Source organism: Camarhynchus parvulus, chromosome 2, assembly GCF_901933205.1.
Source record: "Camarhynchus parvulus chromosome 2, STF_HiC, whole genome shotgun sequence".
NCBI classification, from domain to species: domain Eukaryota; kingdom Metazoa; phylum Chordata; class Aves; order Passeriformes; family Thraupidae; genus Camarhynchus; species Camarhynchus parvulus.
Window position 1 is genome coordinate 16,060,148 of NC_044572.1, and position 18,316 is coordinate 16,078,463.

The 18,316-nt window shown below is 37.1% G+C and overlaps 1 protein-coding gene across 2 annotated transcripts in view; it reads right to left on the minus strand.

Annotated features, from left to right (window-relative positions):
* WAC (WW domain containing adaptor with coiled-coil) overlaps nucleotides 1-18,316 on the minus strand; it is a 56,389-nt gene that overhangs the window by 29,723 nt on the left and 8,350 nt on the right. For both annotated transcript variants that reach the window (XM_030971135.1, XM_030971134.1), the window contains exons 4-7: nucleotides 6,372-6,478; nucleotides 5,509-5,624; nucleotides 4,829-4,941; nucleotides 3,087-3,395 (exon numbers count right to left, since the gene is read on the minus strand). In XM_030971135.1, coding sequence (XP_030826995.1) covers nucleotides 3,087-3,395; nucleotides 4,829-4,941; nucleotides 5,509-5,624; nucleotides 6,372-6,478 — 645 coding nt within the window. The remainder of the gene's footprint in view (nucleotides 1-3,086; nucleotides 3,396-4,828; nucleotides 4,942-5,508; nucleotides 5,625-6,371; nucleotides 6,479-18,316) is intronic.

Here is an 18,316-nt window from a genome sequence, read left to right on the forward strand (position 1 = left end):
TGGGACTCGGAGGAAAGGTGTGAGAAGCAGTATCCTACAGACAGACACACTGTTAAGATATGGACAATACAACATTTCATTCTGAATTAGAAATAGGAAAATGTGATGTGCCCTAGAGATAAGCAGCCAAAAAGTAGGAAAAGCAACCCCACACTTTACCTGCATAAAGCACTCACAGTGAGCACAAACAGAAGCAGCAGATTCTGACTGGAACATTCAAACCAAAGGGTAGAGGTCAAATAGTTCCCCAGGAACTCTCCACTACTGCCAGCCATTGAGGGCAGAGGACTACTGCTAACAGCTGAGCTATAGTTCAGCCAGGGATTTTATTCAATCTCCTTGTGGGACTACAACATACCCCTGCAGCAAAAGAGATTGAGCTGAAAAAAGCATTTTCTTTGGGTTTTGTGTTTTTCTGTTGTTCTGCTGTTCAAAACTATCATTGCTTAAAAAAACACACACTGAAATCAGAACTATTAAAATAGTGGTACATATATGCTGGCATAAGGCAGCCAGTAACACATTCAAAAGAAGCAAGAATTCATTTAAGGAAAGACTACTGCATATATTTTTCAGTCATTTGGACCAACCTATTTTTTTAGGCAAAAAAAATAGTTTTACCTCTTTTTAGAAATAGAGAGGGATGGCACAGTCAGCGAACAGAAAAACAAGACGAAAGGCTATTTGCTTTACTACTGTAAACATAAACATCTCAAACTATTTTTCAGTTCTGCAAAGACTTTTAGAAGATTGTTTGAACCAAGTGTCTCAGGACAATTACTGTATTTTCAATTTGTGAAACAGCTACAAAAAATATTTTATAAGCTGCATACTTCTAGCACTGCAGGTTCACAGTCACACCTGAGAGAATGAGTAACAGTAAATCATCCAAAGCACTGCTTCTTCCCTTTTTTAAAATTTAGATATGTAAAATGCTACAGAAAATTTACTGGTTTAATTTCTTAAAAAGACAGTCCAACACACATCAGAAAAAGGAAAGTCAACTGAATGTACTGTTTGATGAGCTTTTATCATGACAGCACCCGCACTGAAGTCTTCTGTTTCAGTACAAGAGGTAAAGCAACATGTAAAACCCCACATTTTCTACAGTAAGAACTTCAAGCCCAACATTTACCTATTCTAATTCTTCAATGATTTTCTAACTTTCTGTAATTGACCATTTTCTGAAGCTCAGTACAGTATTTGCTCACAATCAGGTGCCATGAAACAGATCAATGAGGCATGATTATTACAGAGAATCTATTCATTTAACCCACATAAAATTTTAAAAAATACCTATCTAAGAATACAATAATTCAGTAAATTATTTAATATGGAACCATCCATGGATTCTAACACCTAGATTTACAAGACTGCCCTGTGTGATTGTTTTCAATATTATTCCCAGCTGTATGTCCTCAAATTAACGCTGTATGTAGGAAATATTGGTACTTTCTGGCAACATCTGTAGCAGTTGTCAGGATGGGAAGTTCCTTCAATTTCTGTAAGAGTCATCTCTTCAATTAATGAAGATGTGCAGTAAAGCAGCAAAAGAATACCCAGTATGAAATCTAATCACACACCAAATGGGAATCAAGAACATGCCAGAATTGAGTAATAAGAAGAGGGGGTTTAAGTGTATTTTAAACATAGAAATGGAAATGGAGTAGATATATTAAAGGGAAGAACACGTGACACGGATGTTCTGCACTGTAATGTGTACGAGTGCATCAAACCGCAGTCAGAAAAAGTGAGGCTTAACTGAGGCAGGTAACTACTGCACTCAGTACAAGAACCATGCTTGAACTAGTACACCTTCTCTGTCCTTTACTGTGTTGAATAGGAAAAGGCTTGCTGAAAATAATCTGTTCCTCTGTAGTTTACAGCCAGTATTAATGACCCAGGTATGTAAAATTTGCACAATGTAAAAAATTCACAAAGTGTCAAGAAAAAACATAAGAAAATTTCTTTACATGCACACTTATCTTAGAGTATTTGTCAGTGTATGCTATTGTTCGAATATTTTGTGTGGCCAGCTGTTTTTAGTCAGTGTAGATGTTGGACCTCTTTAATAAACAAAAGTGGAAGAGTCGAAAACAAACACAGAGCACAAGACTATTATCAGACCAGAGTCTGTTTTGGTCTTCTTTTTAAAACTATTTAACTAGGCCAACTTGCAAGTATGGACAGGACAACAAGCCATCTTTCAAAAAAAGAATTCAATTACACATTAAGTATACAATATTTTAAATTAAAACACAACATGATTATCAAAAATCATTTTCTCCCTCCCAAAGCCCTCAAAATAGAATTTTCTTACACAGTACCACTCTGAAAACTCAACTACACCAAAGTAACACACTAGCATTAATGACACACATCTCATTCCCACAATTTTCTTGAGCTCTTCATCCCTAATAATGAAGTAAATCTAACAAAAAGACAGAGGTCTGAGAGGTCATAAACAATGCACAGTGGAGTCCTGATCTTCGCTCTACTGTAAACTGGATCTACCAGGTATTTTCAGGTAACAGAAACACATATTATCAGATTTAGAATTGAAGATCCAATATTTCTCAAGATACAGATCAAAACAGATCAGCTCTTACAAAAATGTAGAAAACCCTCACTTTCTGTAAGAACTGTGCTTGTGTTGATTGAAAGGTTTGACACTGGCATTCCAAACAAAAACAGCAGCTCATAAAACATAATGGTCCAAAATGACTTTCAAATTGTGTAACTACATGACAAGTCAAATAAATGGCAAAGATCCAAAACAACAAGAGAGAAAACAAGAATTAAAATCTGTTCTACAAAAATACATCCTTCAAATTATCATTTGAAACGTTAATTTGCAGAATAAGGCCATAAATAGTAAATATCACAGTGTCAATTTGAAGTTGTGTAAGACACAGCAAATTGGGTTTGGGGGTAAGTAAACACATCAAAACAGCAATCAGGTTCTATAAAAGCACACACAGTCAAAAAGGAAAAAGATCTTTAAATTCTAGTACTAACATACTTTGAACAAGCAATGTAATGCAATGCATCATCTGGAATACTACAGGGAATTTCACTAGACATACCTTTTCTCTCTGTTTTCTGTGCAGGGATGGAAGATGCGGATGTAGACAGTTTTGATAAAGTAGATGCTCCATTAGCATCAAAGGATTTCTTTGGCTGGTGATCAGATTGTAGAGAAAATGGACTAGGAGGAACAGTGCTTGGGGTAGCAGTTGGATGAACCACTGTTTTGATGGGATGCTGTACTGGAGTAGAACTACTGTGAGTCTCTGCTCTTGGCAGTCTGTAGTCTCTGTCATTGTGCCTGCTCGTTTGAGATAAAATATTCTGTGGGAGCATACTGCTGGTGTCACTGGAATGCTTTTCTTCCACTTTTTTTCAGGATTCCCCAAGTAACATTGCAATAAAACAAGAAAAAAAGAAAGATTAAATTAGAAACAAGTCTAAGATTGCAGTAACTGATTAATACAGCTGCACACCAACAACTAGAGCTGACTGAACTTATGATTAAGAAAAGCTTCAAGTAGATCAACATCAAAAAAGGCAAAATTTAATTCTACTCACTGACAAAATGCATTTTCTCTGACCCTTGCTTGATTTAGAGCTCCAGCTAAGCACTGTATTTTGATGAAAGGCTGCTTTATAACGAGTGTTACAGTCAAGTTAACTTTTGGAGTCTCCTAAAAAGATCTAAATCAAGATCTATAATTTCCATCTTGTATTTATTGTGAAGAAATAATTTATGCCATTTTTCTTTTGTTCATCAAAATCCCTGAACATCAAGTATCATTTAATAGTTTCACATTCTAGCCTTCAAAGAATTCCTCTCCATGTCACTTGAGTACTACTACAACAAGCTTACTTACAGTTAATTCAAGGCATTTATATATATTAAATGAATGACTCATCTGCACTGGTCACATGATCAGACTAAAATATGCTACTCAGAGAACATACCAAGTAAACAGAGAGTAATTCTTTCATAGATTCTTACATTTTCACCTGTCACAAAACAAATGCTCACTGCATTATGCATGACTGCTATCTTTTTGCAGCATCCAGTATATTTTAGCACACACAGTAAGTTTCAGTGTACACAGAAAAATACCCCTTTACACATCACCTTATCAAATCCCAAGAGCGTGGGTGAAGAATAATGCTTTGGCTTCTGCTTTTGAACTACCCTGAGACCTACGCTACAAATTTATGCAAACTGCATCAGGATACAGACAGAATCTCACAGTACAACTATTTTTCAGAAGAAAACTGACAAAGATTAAAGCTAGCTATCAGGATAAAAATCCCCAAGTTACAGAAATTTACAGTCTAGGGAAGATTTTGCTAACAGTATTGGTGAGGTAAAAATATGCTCTCAATAACACACACAAGTCTCTGAAAACCCTGATATCAAAATCCATTGAATTAGGTTATTATTTTTAGATGTGGAATCTTTATTTTTAAGGTCAGAATATGACATTAGCAGGTCTCAATGATCACAACAGTCCAACTAAATTACAGATGATGCAAGTTGTTTAAGTAACTACCCATGAAGATAATTAAACTCGACAGTAAAAGCCACAGAAAGGAGGAAAACCATGAAAAGCATTAAGCAAATGTTGCACTAGTAAAGTTATTTAAAGAAACCACATTTGGGAGAGTTAACTGTGCTACCCATTTGGCTTTCATATATGAAAAGGCAAGAAAAAGAGCTAAGGAAAGTGATTTTTTATAGTTTTTGAAGTTTGGAAAAGAAAACAGTAATGCAAACAAGGCAAGAATATATTACTGTAAAAAAACCACATACTTCCACTGGCAAACCCACTGGCAGCTGTCGCCTGCATCACCTCTCTTCTGTAATCCCTATCTTTTGGAAAACTGTTAACTGACATTTTGCTTGCTTCTTTTTGTCTCTGCTCTCTGAGGAAAAGAAAACAAAAGTTAGGTAAAAACGCACATTATCTAATAATAAAACAGTTTCTATAAGTTACATGAGATGAATTAAACTGTTAAGCGCTTCCTGCTGCAGGTGGGGTTAGCAAACTCCAGCCGCTGCTTCCTTACATGCATGCTTGTTGAAGCTCATAATATACCAGTTCAGCTCACTAATCTTGTCCAAAATAAAAAACCACCCAAAAAACCCACCCTGAAACAAAACATTAAACACAACACTCACCCAGAAAACTAAAACAAAAATCCAACGAAAACAAACAAATAAACCCCAGAACAAAACAAAAACCAAACCAACCAACCAAACAACAAAACTCCCCCAACAAATCATCTCCACACAAACCAACCATACTTCCCTCTCAGGCTCTGGATTGTCAAGGGATAAAAGAGGGGCCAGAGGTCATGGTAAGGGTAGGAACACAGCAGACTTAGAGCACAATCTTTTATGGTAGTAATCTATTAGATAAGCTCAAGTGCTCTGAAATGTGCTTAAGAATATTTGTTCTTTATACAATTAACACAAATACAAACATATACCTTTCCAGCCACTCTTTTGGTTTTTCCCACTGTGAAACTTCTGTTCGGCAGTTGTAGTAGTATTTTTTGCCTGAAGAGCTGATGTGTTCAGACCAATCATCCGCAGAATCATAAGCCTTTAAAACAAAACAGTGTTGGACAAAAGTCTACTTGAGAGTTTGGATATACAAATTTAATAGCTTTCATTGTTTTTAAAAGTACATGGCACCTTTTATGTACCCATATCACTGCTTTCCACCACCTCTAAATAACAGCTTGAACACATGACCAGTATGCGCCTGCTGCATTCTGAAATAGTTTCCTCTGGTTTATTCCCATCAAACCCCTTAACAAAATCTAGTAGTACATTCAGTGGGATACAGTAAGGTCAATACTGGTAACATTAGTTTCCTTCACCTTACAACATCCTCAGAATTATTATCTTTCCAAAATTTTTCCACTGATCACAAATTTAGCAATTTTGGTTTTGGGCAACTTTTTAAAACCACCACTACAACTACTAAAATTTTGATACTGAGGTGACTAAAATTCACAATACGTAATGCATTTCAAATAAGTAAAATCACACTGTCTACTCTAGATTTACCACAAAGTTCATGGAAAATATTTGTTTCTATGTCATTTAAACAATCTAATATTTTAGAATGAATGGCAGGTAAATCAAAGCTCTAATGATTACCAATCAGAGTAGTTTTAAAACGTATAACAACTGCACGTTGAATTTACAGAATGTTTATAAAATAAAGACTGATGTTGGAAAACTCAAGCACAGTGTATATGCTGCCTGTCTTAGACAAAATTATGAAAATATGGTGTGTATGAACAGGGCAACACACTGATAAAAATCAATCACAAATACTCACTGCATCAGAAGTTTTGCTTGGATTATTGCTGGGATTAGAAGAATGGGAATTTGAACTATGAAGAGCACTGTGGTTGTGTGAATTTTCTTGTGGAGAGTAACTGGTCCCTGAAAGAAAAGAGAAAGACTATTCACCATGTATGATTTCACAGTAATCAACCATCTGCATTCTAAGGAGGTGGAAGGGCAAAGAAGTGGGAAAGGGAGAAGGAAAGCTGTCCAAAACCTGGATCACAGCCAGGTGAAATATAGTTCAGATGCAGAAGTATTTCAAGAGATCACATGCACATTTCTTTTTCACATAGCATAAAACTCACTTTGATTTTATAATTAGAGTAACGCAGTATGTCCCTTCACTGGTCTAACTCTCAAACTTTATTTCATTACTAGCAAACAAATAGCCTTTATAATTTTGATGCTTTTAAGAGTCCTACCATACCAATTCAGAAATTAACAGACATTTTCTCCTCAACATTAGATCAGAAAATTTAAATAGGCTTATCAACAGCCTACATGCTTAGATGCATAAAATCAGGTTTTAAGCTCACTGAAGCAATGCTGTTTTCTTAAAACTGTTGTTTTCTTTTGAGACTACTTGTTATTAGTTCTAGGTTACTATTTCTGTTTATGCATACTGAGCAGACTAAATTTTCCAGCACCTGTCTCTGCAATAAAGGTACTGACATCTAGAACACCAAAAGCAGCACTTCCCAAATGGCCACCTGCTTCTGGTCTCCCTACCAACTACTCTTCAAGGCAACTTGGTTTTCTTCAATGTGAAAACCCTTGAACAGCTGAAACGAGAAAGGAGATAATTCTCAGTATCTTTTAGATCTGTATTTGTGCCTAAGCTCAAGTCACCTGAACAGTTCCATCTACAATTAAACAAGAATACCCATTCCACACTGCAATCTTCTTTTAAATTTCCTGCTCTTAAGGCTTCCCATTTATCTAAGATTTCTAAGCAAGAAAAAACTCTTCCATTATTCTTGATGGGATTTTTTTAGAGTTCCAAATGTTCACATAAATCACACCAAACTAAGTAATTTTCTTACACATTTCAGGGAAAAACCAAGATATTGCAAATGTAACACTCTCCCAGCTTTTACTTTCCCTTTCCCTACTGAGAAGTTTCTCAATACCCAGGGGTACTACATGAAGTACCACCAGCTTCACAAGTTGTATAGCAATCTAGTATTCATAGTAAATAAGAAGTCAAAGTGATTTGAAAATGGCAAAGACTTTATCTTATGGGCAATTACAGTAAAGAACAGTAAAGGACTGATAGGTAGGAGTGAATGGAGTCATAAAAAAATAATTGTTTCAAAGTCTTCCGAGAGCTACAGACACAGAACACAACTAAATGACACAGTATGGTGCAAAATGAGAGCCATTATAATGCAAATTCTGTCCTCCTAGCCTTCTAACTACACATGCAGTGACAAAACTGCTATCTCAAACTTCTTTCTCCCCACCTTTAACCCTGCAGGCTAGAAAGACAGTCCATCACAAAAGCAAAAAGAGGTACACCACCACCAAACTGTTTAGTACCCCACAAAGATTAAAGGTCAATTTGCACAAACATGAGTGCAACCTGAACCAGCACAACCTCAAAATCTTTCCCTACACTATGTTGGCTAAAGCTGTATGTTATTCTCTGTAAAGATGTAAGGGGAAAAAAGTAAAGATAACAGAGTAAGTCTCATACTCAAATACAGTTTTTTTCAAAAGCTAGACCATAATCCTGCACCAGAAGTATCTTGCATGCTCAGAGCCAGGCAGAATGACTTAGCATGGGGGCAAGTTAGGCTTGTCAGAGCAATACTTACAACCATGACACACTTGTGATGCACAAGCCTAACAACAACAACAAAACCCAATGCGGAGATGCATTTGATTCCCCTCCAAGATATAAGTAGTATGTCATAATTACGAGGCTGTGCTCCAGTTACACCAACACTTGTAATTTTTTAGATACTGATCATGTAGAGAAATAGCTGTTTAATATTTTTGTATTAGCCATTCTTTTAGTATTTATTTACTATATCATTCTACTGAGGTAAAAATAATTAAAATTTTTAAATGTATTTTTGCAGGTTGTTCAACACAGACATATTTTAATTAATTTCTGCTAAGAGGTAAAATCATCTCCCTTTTTCAAGGAAAAAAATTAGATGGAAATTTACCAGATGGCTTTGTTTGAACGTTCCCTTCAAAACATCAGAAAGCACCAATGCATTTAATCTACCCATAAATTAATTAACTAATCCTGTACCACAGCTGCAGTATCACTACATTTTGTTCAGCATGCTCAAGACATACATGGTGATTTTTAAATACTGTAGTGGCCTAAATACACCGCCAGGTGCACTGACACCTAAATCTAACAGGCATTTCCCAAACATGAGAAAGAGCCAATAACATACCTATTATATCAATAAAATATTGTGAAGCCAATTCTATCCAGTCCATAAACAAACCCCTCAAATTCACTGTGCAGACTTTCAAACCCCACATGTATCAGCTCAGCAGCATGCCCCCATTTCACGCTGTGCTCAGCCCCAGTACTGAGTCACCAAGGGCGCTGCACGAGTATCAGAGCAGCTGCAGCAAGTCACACCCATCTCCAGCTGGCCCCGATAGGCAAACACTACCAGGCAGCAGTTCCTTCAAAAGGGGCCCCTGGGCCTCTCTGAGCTGCAGCCCTCCCAGACTGTCCACCCATATGCTCCCTCCATCAGGAACCCTGTCCTACCTCAGCTGGCCTCAGGTGCATGAGAACTCATCATGGCTGCTCCAGCAATGGCAACTGCCTCATGTCACCAGGACAAGCTACATGGGCTTTACAGAGCTGGCCATAAATGCATGCTGATGGTGCAGGGGAATTACAGGCGTGGGTTCACCACCCAGACCTCCATTCTGTTTTACACATAACACCATTTTATGTTTGGATCTGTACCCAAACTTCAGGAATGAGCATACAAAAGGACTGCTGAACTGCTGTTTGCTGTTGAAAAGCTTACAAGACCAAAGCAGATGATACTCTGGGGAACAAGAATTTTAGGCACTTCAAACAAGTCAACGGCTTAAACACTGTATGTACATATGACAACCATGTTACCAAATTATCTTTTCATACTGAGGCAGCAAGGTTTTAGTACATGGTTAAACCCATGCACAGCTGTCACCAAGGAATCTGACAATCCAGCCAAGCAAGCAGTGCCAACTCAAGTTGTCTGGGAAAGTTGTTGAGGATGTTTAAAAGGCCAGAAAGCAATCCACAAGCAGAGGTCTACCTCTAAAAACAGGGGGGGTTCCCCTCACTTGAATGATAATCTGCAAAGCCTAACCCCAAGCAATTCCAAGGTGGCTGTGACTTGCCACCAGCTCTGCATCTCCTAGCTGCACACCTGGCAAAGCAGATCCTGAGAACAAGATTGCCAAGACTAGTCCAGACCCCAGAAACAGGCCTGATAAAGGAGAGAGCATACTACTGTCCCTTGAGACAGCTCCTCATGGCAACTTTTCACCTTCTCCTCTTACAGTTAGACCTTCCTTACTAGCTACACTTTCCTCAGGAAAGAGGAACGAAGACTTGGTTTTGCACTCCTTATTAGCATATTTTCAGATTTAGGAATTGCTGATATATATCTTTGATGCACCATAAGGAAATTCATATTGTGTTATAAATACTCCAGTTGGGTTTCAGAACTCCCCATGGAAATGTTTACTGCACAATCACAGTGAGCTTTCCTCAGTTTAATCATTATTTTGAAAGCAGTTGAAGCTGGAAAGAGCTACTCCTAACTGGAAAATAGCCAATAAGGGCATCAGCCCTACAGTTATATAAAACTGTAGTGGTGCAACCATGTGAGCAAGTCTTCCCTAGTGATTAACAAGTCACAGGGCAGGGCACAGTCAAGGTTAAAATATCACATCTATCTCCTAACCTTTCCAACAAAAATCACATCTTCCTTACTAATGCGTGAAAATCACCAGAAAGCACAAAGAGCAAGGGTCTGGGAACCAATTCAAAATTGACTTAATGCCTACTACAGATTTGAGATTCTGTTACACTAGGACTCATTTAAATGTTTTTGTAAGTTGTTTCCATATCCCAACTGCTGAATCCAAGACACTTTGAACTGCAACAAAGGCTAAAAACTGTCCTGGACTTGAAAAACAGATTTAACATAGGCTGAAATAAGAATATTCCATTTTCCATTACAGTCAACTTTCTCTACCAATTATCACAGTTAATTAGCATCTCCATTAACATCACTTCAATTCAGAAAGTATAAGAAGTTCAAAATTTGAGTTAACTAAAGATTAGACTGCTCTAAAGCACCTGGTTTCCCTCCCTTCTCACCTGCCATCTTCAAGACCCAAAACTCCTTCCTTTCCAAACCCTGTACACCTACACTGGCAATTACAACATCCACCTGAAACCACCTAAAATGAATTTTCTTGCCATTTGTTTAGAATTATCTAATACATGACTGTGCATTACCCACCATCCTCTGGCATCCAAGTATCTAAGCCTAATTAACTCTTTTTTGGTTCATAACATCGTACAGTATCAGAATCATAAAATCTTCTACTGAAATGCACAAATGGGAACAGAGACATCAGAGTTGCAGCAGACATACTGTTGTACCACATGACAGTTAACTTTACACAGTTCACTGCTGATAGAGCATTTATGTTTTCTTTTTAGCCACAAAAATACCTTGTTAATATCCTAACTCTCATTTTGTCCATACTGAAAAGTATCAGTGTAGATATTAAATAAAGGAAGTTTACAAGTGCTCACCAGCTGGAACTCAGAGATGGTCTGCTCCTCCAGTCCCTCTAGAGGGAACTGGGAATCAGGAAGGGCTTTAGCAGTCACTGTTTCTGTGCCCACATACTGGGCATGTGGAAAGAAACACTAGGCAGCAGAAAAGGAAGGTCAAGTAAGGCCATTACCTTTGTGACAACTCCATCCATACTTTCTATGACTCCATGTTCCACCTCTCAGCTAACATGCAATCAAATTCACTAAACTACAGACAATATCAGAATCCGAACTTCCTCAAAAGAACAAATACTACTAAGTGACAGATACCAATTAGTTGTTCACAGAGAAAACTTAACAGCAAGATTAGTTTATGGTGGTGATATTATATGGGGATAACTAATTAAGAAGACTTCTTCAAACGGTAAAAATCATAGAAATTTATCAGGATAAGTCTAAACTAAAATGTCTAAAGTGTATTTTAACTGGCTTTGTTACTTCAATGCAAATCTTTGTGCAGAACACTTTCTAAAGTACTGCATATGGGAGGAAATAAAGCAACACAATAGGAACACAATACCCAACATGCCAGCAGTAACAGAACAGCCTATCATGGTCATTTTGATTTGCCAAATGTAAAAGTAATAAGACAAAACAATTTTTCTTCACTGCATTTTTATGTGGCCCAGTGTATTGAAATAAACATGGCTGCCTTCCACACGCAACCAAAAGCATAAAAACTTGCAATTTTCCTAGCAGAGTAGTGGCCTCAGAGAATACACCAACTGTGCAGTAACATTTTCCAGAAATTCATAACCTACTAAGTTGAATGCGCAATGCTTTGCCAAAGACAGAAAATCTAGCCTGATCATGGTACTGCCCAACTACATACTCATTATATAAATGTTTTATACCAGTCAAGAAGTAGCTCTATTGAGCAAAAAAACTTACGAAGCCTTATTTCATTCCTTACCCTTCTCTCCTGCCACACTGCCAATCCAGCACAGCAAAGTCTGTACTGTTTTGCAATATCCGACTCACAGGGTAAGCATCCCAATGTAAAGAAGTTCCCTTTTTCTCCAAGTTACCATTCACACAGAATTTCACAGACATCAGCCAAAATCATTGCTTTAAACAGACCAGGAGTCAGACATACATGGAGTGGCACAAATGACCAAATGTGGATGAAAGTGATATTGTAAACATACAGTTTTATTCATAATAGAATTTTTCTTCTAAAATGGTAGTAAGAAAGTGACACCTTGAAAAGGGAAAGTGAGGAGCAGTAAACTAATGAAAGTCAAGGAGTGATTTTACTAATGCAACACTCAGCAAATGCAAAGGCATTACTGATTATTAAAATGAAAAAGATAAAGTTAAATCTTACATATTGCATAACGTACAGTAAATTTTATTTTGCTATTTGCTGCTTACTTTTCTATTTTTAATTAGCTATACTCAATTTATTTCAGAAATTGAAGCTTAATTTTAGGGCAAACAGACCAAACTGCTCTAGAAAGAACACCAAGTTATGCCTGCCCACCCAAAAGTAAAGCAAAAGTTAATAAATGCCTTAAACTAAATTCAAACTTTCAGTTTTCAAATAACAATTCAGGGATTTACTACTCTAGCAGCTAACTGCATTCCTAGGGTTGTACTTCAGCCTAAATGAGTAACACAGCTTGGGTTCTCCTCACTGATAGAGCAGATAAACTTTTTTGTCCAACCATCCTATAATTTGCTCCTTTCCTTGCTACAGCTACAGCTTAATAATGAAATAATTTTGGGGTTGTTTTCCTTCTCCCCTCAGTCCATCCACCTTCCAGTAGCAATGAGAAATCACTTTTCAACTTAAGACACAACTTTGAAAATTATCAGGTTCACTAATAAGGTCCACTGAATGCAGTGAGTTTCTGTATGATCCAATACTCAAACGTTACAAATTATAGAGCTGAAAAAAGCCCAAGGGATGAAAAATGGATTTTCAGCACACTCCAGACATAATTGCTACTGATTTTCATCTTCAAAGAAAATCAGTACACATCAGTTTCCTTCATATCTCAACTACTGAAATAACAATAAACAAAGACTGGACAAATAATTTTATCATCACCCGTAAAGATGTTTATTCTTTACTTTGAAGTGGGGTAAACAGTATCATTTGAAAGAATTTGCCTGTTTCCTCAATAATTAAGGCAAATTCCAACCAGCTTCTAAACATTTCTGGTAAGACTCAAATGTTACTAAAATGATAATGTACAAAGTGCATTTATGTGGAATTAAAAACTATGGGTAGACAAGTTCTTCAGATTAACGTTTGTGATTTCCTCACTATAGGGAACTTTAGATTCAGGTCTCCTAATAAAATAAAAAATGCTAGCAGCATCCTCAACACTGCTGAAGATCTACTAAGACACTCACTTCATTTGAGATTAATTGACTTGAAAAAAGCAGCTTAAGCAGCTTCACCCATGGAAAATATGAGTGAGTACCATGAATTTCAGCAACAGTCATATTCCTAACTCTCTGGCTCATGACACCAGAAGATTTCAGTATGTTTAATAAAAAACCAAAATCCTTGTTCAATATCACTAATGTCAGTTTGAAGTTTGAATTGCAACACTAATTAACATGACTGTATTTGTACAAGGAGTGGGACATTGCTCTAAAAAGAAAGGAGGCAGGTTGAGAATAAAGCCAAACTCTGCCTTCTTTCTGGACTGTGGCTCCCAAAATATTTACATCTCTAATACAGTGTCAGAGACTGCCCAAGAGAGGTTCTTCCAACCTCAACCAACAGCTTCATATAGAGATTTTTTAATTATTATGACATGCAAAACCAGATGTGTTAAACTGACAGCTAGGATCCTTAGCACAACTAATAACCTTGTTATCTGAAGTCCATATGGATCAGCTCAGCAAATGAACAATGGACTGAACTTCCCCATTCAAAGAGCTCCTCAGCAACACCACAAAACCCAAATGAGCCTCCCATGAACACACTGTAATACAGCACTGAGAGTCAAGCTCAGTGATGGAAGTCTAACAGCACCACAACACACTCTCCTACCTCCAGCAACATTTCCACAAAACTCATCAACTAAAATTAAGCAGAAGACTGAGACTCTATTTCTGATGCACATTAATTGTCAGTATATAGTTCCAAATTTAGAAGTTTTTTCCCCTCAAAAGCCAAGAAAAACTAGACAAGACATTTAAAAAAAATACATTAGTCATCTGGGGCAACAGGCACATACTCAAATGCTTCATGAAAATTAGGCTCAAGGGACACTGAAGTGAATAACAATTCCTTTAACATTGCAGGAGGGGGAGGGGGGCAAGCATCATAAATTTTACTTTTCATTCAAGGAGCTTCCTAAAGAACATAAAACATTGGAAGAACCGCTGATATTTATCAACACACACCTCAGATGGGAGTTACTCAAATGCAGACGCTTCATAAAAACTGTGTATTTCAGTATTTTTAGATTACAAACAGCAGAGCAGGACTGTGAAAGACTGACACACCATAACCCAGTCATCATGAACTTGTAGTTTGATTAAAATCAGGGGTCATGCAAAACAATTTCTGCTTATAAAGGAAAAAAAAAGCAGTTGCCCAAACACAGCTCTGAGACTATTTCTCCTTTTTCTCTGTGTCTCCAGCACCAAATTAACACACCCACTCAGAAGCTCCAAACAATTAACTAAGATATGACAACTTAATCTCCCTAACAAAATCCCCTGAGCAAAAATAAGGTTAACTAAGAACAAGGCCAGGTTGTTTAGCAACTGTCAAATTTCTTTTGATGTTTTGAGGATAGCGTCTTGAGGACAAGAAAGTTTAAACAGAAGACCTTGTGAATGCAATATTACTTACAAATGAACTTGCACTGAATGTTTCCATTACTAGGCTTAGAATAAGGAAGGTGAAGCCAGAAGTTTTTATACATATAGGTAGTGCCACACAATGACAAATACTTGTGAACTTCACCCCATCTGAAGTTTCCTCCATCTCAACTGAGCATACACTATTGACAGCAATTCAATAAGTACATGGTGTTGTAGAAGTACTAAAAAAAGGGAGTCTCTGTTACAAAACATTACTGCAATCCTGCAAAAAGGATTGTCACACATAGCACACTTATATATCCTTAGTCAGAAAGCTGTGGCAGAAACAATCTCTAATCACATTAAAATAAGGCAAGGAAAAAAGGCACCATATATTGACCTTCTTAAATGTGTCTTAAAAATACTAACTATAGGTCAGATTATCTCAAATTCTTAAGATACATCAAACAAAATAGAAGAACCAACGTCCACTTCAATAGTTCAATTCCTTGAGTGCTACTAATATTTGCTATTTGAAGAAAACTTTCTTTTCTTCTAAGACTATAGCAATGTCCATGTGTCAATAAAACAGAGAAAGCCTTATTTCATCTAAAATTTACATACTGACTGATCTGCCTGTAAAGAATGGTGGAATACTTCTGTTTTCAGAAAGATTACTCTTTTTTTCCTGGTCACGTTATTTCTTCACCACAAATGAGAAACCTAACTTGAAAATATTTAGTATTAAAAGCAGCAATTGGTCACTACACTTTTATATAACTTGAGAAATTATTAGGTTTAGAAAAAAATACATTTGCTGTTCTGGACATACTATGCCATGTGTATTTATTAGGGTACAGATATGCAACCAGCATAATTTTAATTTCATGCCTATTCAATTTTCAGCTGAGAATTGTTTTTGAGAGATGCTAGTAATACTAAAAAAAATAAAAAAAGCAAGTCAAATTACTTTATTACTTTCTGTCCCACAGAAATTCTTCACTAATAAAGGAATGCTGGCCCAGAGCTCTGGGAGGAAGCAAAGATGTCAAGCAAGGATTGACCTAAGAATTAATATATATAGTGGTGTGGTTTTAAAAAAAACAGATTCACAGCTTTATTTTAGGCTGGCCCAGCTCTGCTTAGCAAAGCTTAGCTCAGCTTAACAAAGGTATTGTGCAACAGGGCTTTCAAGCATCTACAGCACAATAGGTGACAAGACAATTCATCCCTCTTCCCATTAAGTAATTCTTAAATACATCAAATTCAACTGGTCTTTCCTGGAACTACCTTACTATAAAAAATAATCCTCTTCAAAAAAGCTGTAGTTATGTTTACAAACTCAAAATCTATTTTACAGTTGTTTGATTGCCTAAGTATCTAATTTTATTTCTCTAGTTAAGTAAACACTCTCAAAAGGACTAGACAAAAACTGCAATCATTATTATTGACAATGTCTAGCCAGTATGAGGTGAACTTTATACTACTTGAATTTGAAGAGGATCATATTATTTCTTGTATTAAAGTAAGCAGAAACAGCATTCTTTTGAATGAACAGTTTTTAAAATGAAGTCTATGTTAATCTGTCAGCAGCAGGTGTCTGAATGAGGAATCTACTCAAACAACTTAACTAGATGAGCTCAAAACTCCTCCCTATGTTACTCAAGGGGCACAGCTGGCATGAACACACCACCATCCAGAAGAACATAATTATGGGAAATAAACACAGCAGGAAAAAAAATAGGTAGAGCACATTACCTAACTTGTATTGTGGCATTTATGCACAAATGTGAATTACTTATTATATACCTTAATAAAAAACATTCTTTGTGGGTTTTTCTACATTTGGGAGTGAATAGGTATGTTTGAAACATAAAAATGAGATGAGCAGGACAGAACATAATTTCCTTTCCCTGTTTTTGCTACTGACAGACATTGATAATTGCTAATTCTGCTGCTCCAGCAAACTCAGAAACACCTAGAAAAACACTGAGGAAGAATGTTGCTTTGGAAAACATAAAAAAGTACAATATTTAAGAAATCTGGGAAACCACTGCAGAGGAACTACTCTGTGTAGCTGGGACTGAACTATAGATCTGCGTTGTAAAAGTATTTTCAGAAAGCCTGACATTGGTAAATACACATAGCAGGTTACAGAAATTATATTGACAGGTATCAGAGAAGTAATGGTCAAAGTTTAGACCAAAAGAAGACCTTTTGAAGATTCCTGCTGCCCCTCAAAGACAAGGAATTTAGCTCATTTAGCACACTGTTTGTATTTCTGGCTGCCTTTTTCCTTGTCATGAAGCACTTGAAAGCTGTTTTACATCTCTTTTTTTGAGTGATGACAAAAGGAGGGTATTATAATTTTTTACCATACCTCTGCTGTAGAAACAAACCAAGTTATGTTTTAACATTGCAACGGAAACTTTGACAGACTGTTCCTCTGCAACTCTCCTTTGTAACAACAGTCACCTTAAGGAACAGGTGATTATTCCAAAGTACTACAGGGCCTAATCATAGGTCTCTAGGCCTTATTTTTCACTAATTTCAAACACAATGTACCATTGCTGGTAAGGTACATGGAAAGGTAAGTCAAGGCCACAAAAGCTTAACAGACATCTCTTAAGGCACCTGGTTAAAAGAGTCAGTCATCTGCTCAAAAATTTATCTCCCCAGCGACCTGAAGGACAGACTTTCCAACTGGACATACCAAGGGGGACCCTCATCACTGTCTACAAGTATCTGAACAGAGGGTGTCAGAGGATGGATCTCACCTCTTCTCAGCAGTGTCAAAACAACAGGTCAAGAAGCAATGGGCACAAACTGTGGTGAAGGAAGTTCCACCTGAATATAAGGAAGGGCTTCTTTAATGCTGAGTGACTGAGCACTGGAGACAGTTGCCCAGAGCAGTTGTGGAGTCTCCATCACTGGAGAGATTCAAGAACCACCTGGACACAATCCTGTGCCATGTGCTCTAGGATGACCCTGCTCGAGCAGGAAGTTTGGACCCCTGTGGCGCCTTCCAATCTGACCCACTCTGTCATTATTCTTCAACAGTATTCTATCAGTCTACTTCCAGTTAGCAGGCAGTACAATTTGTGCCTTAGAACACACGTCTCGCTTCGCAAGCTTGAAAGTAGGGAGAAAAAGGGAAAGAATCCTTACTGAAGAGCTACATAGGGAATAATCTCTCTGTATAGCAAGAGGTTTTTGCCTGAAAATGCCCATGAAATTGAATAAAAGCCTGACTTTGTAAACAAATGCAGTTACCATTGCAAGTTGGGTGCCATTAAATTAGTATTATTCACAGAGAAGTTATTACAGCATCACCTCCC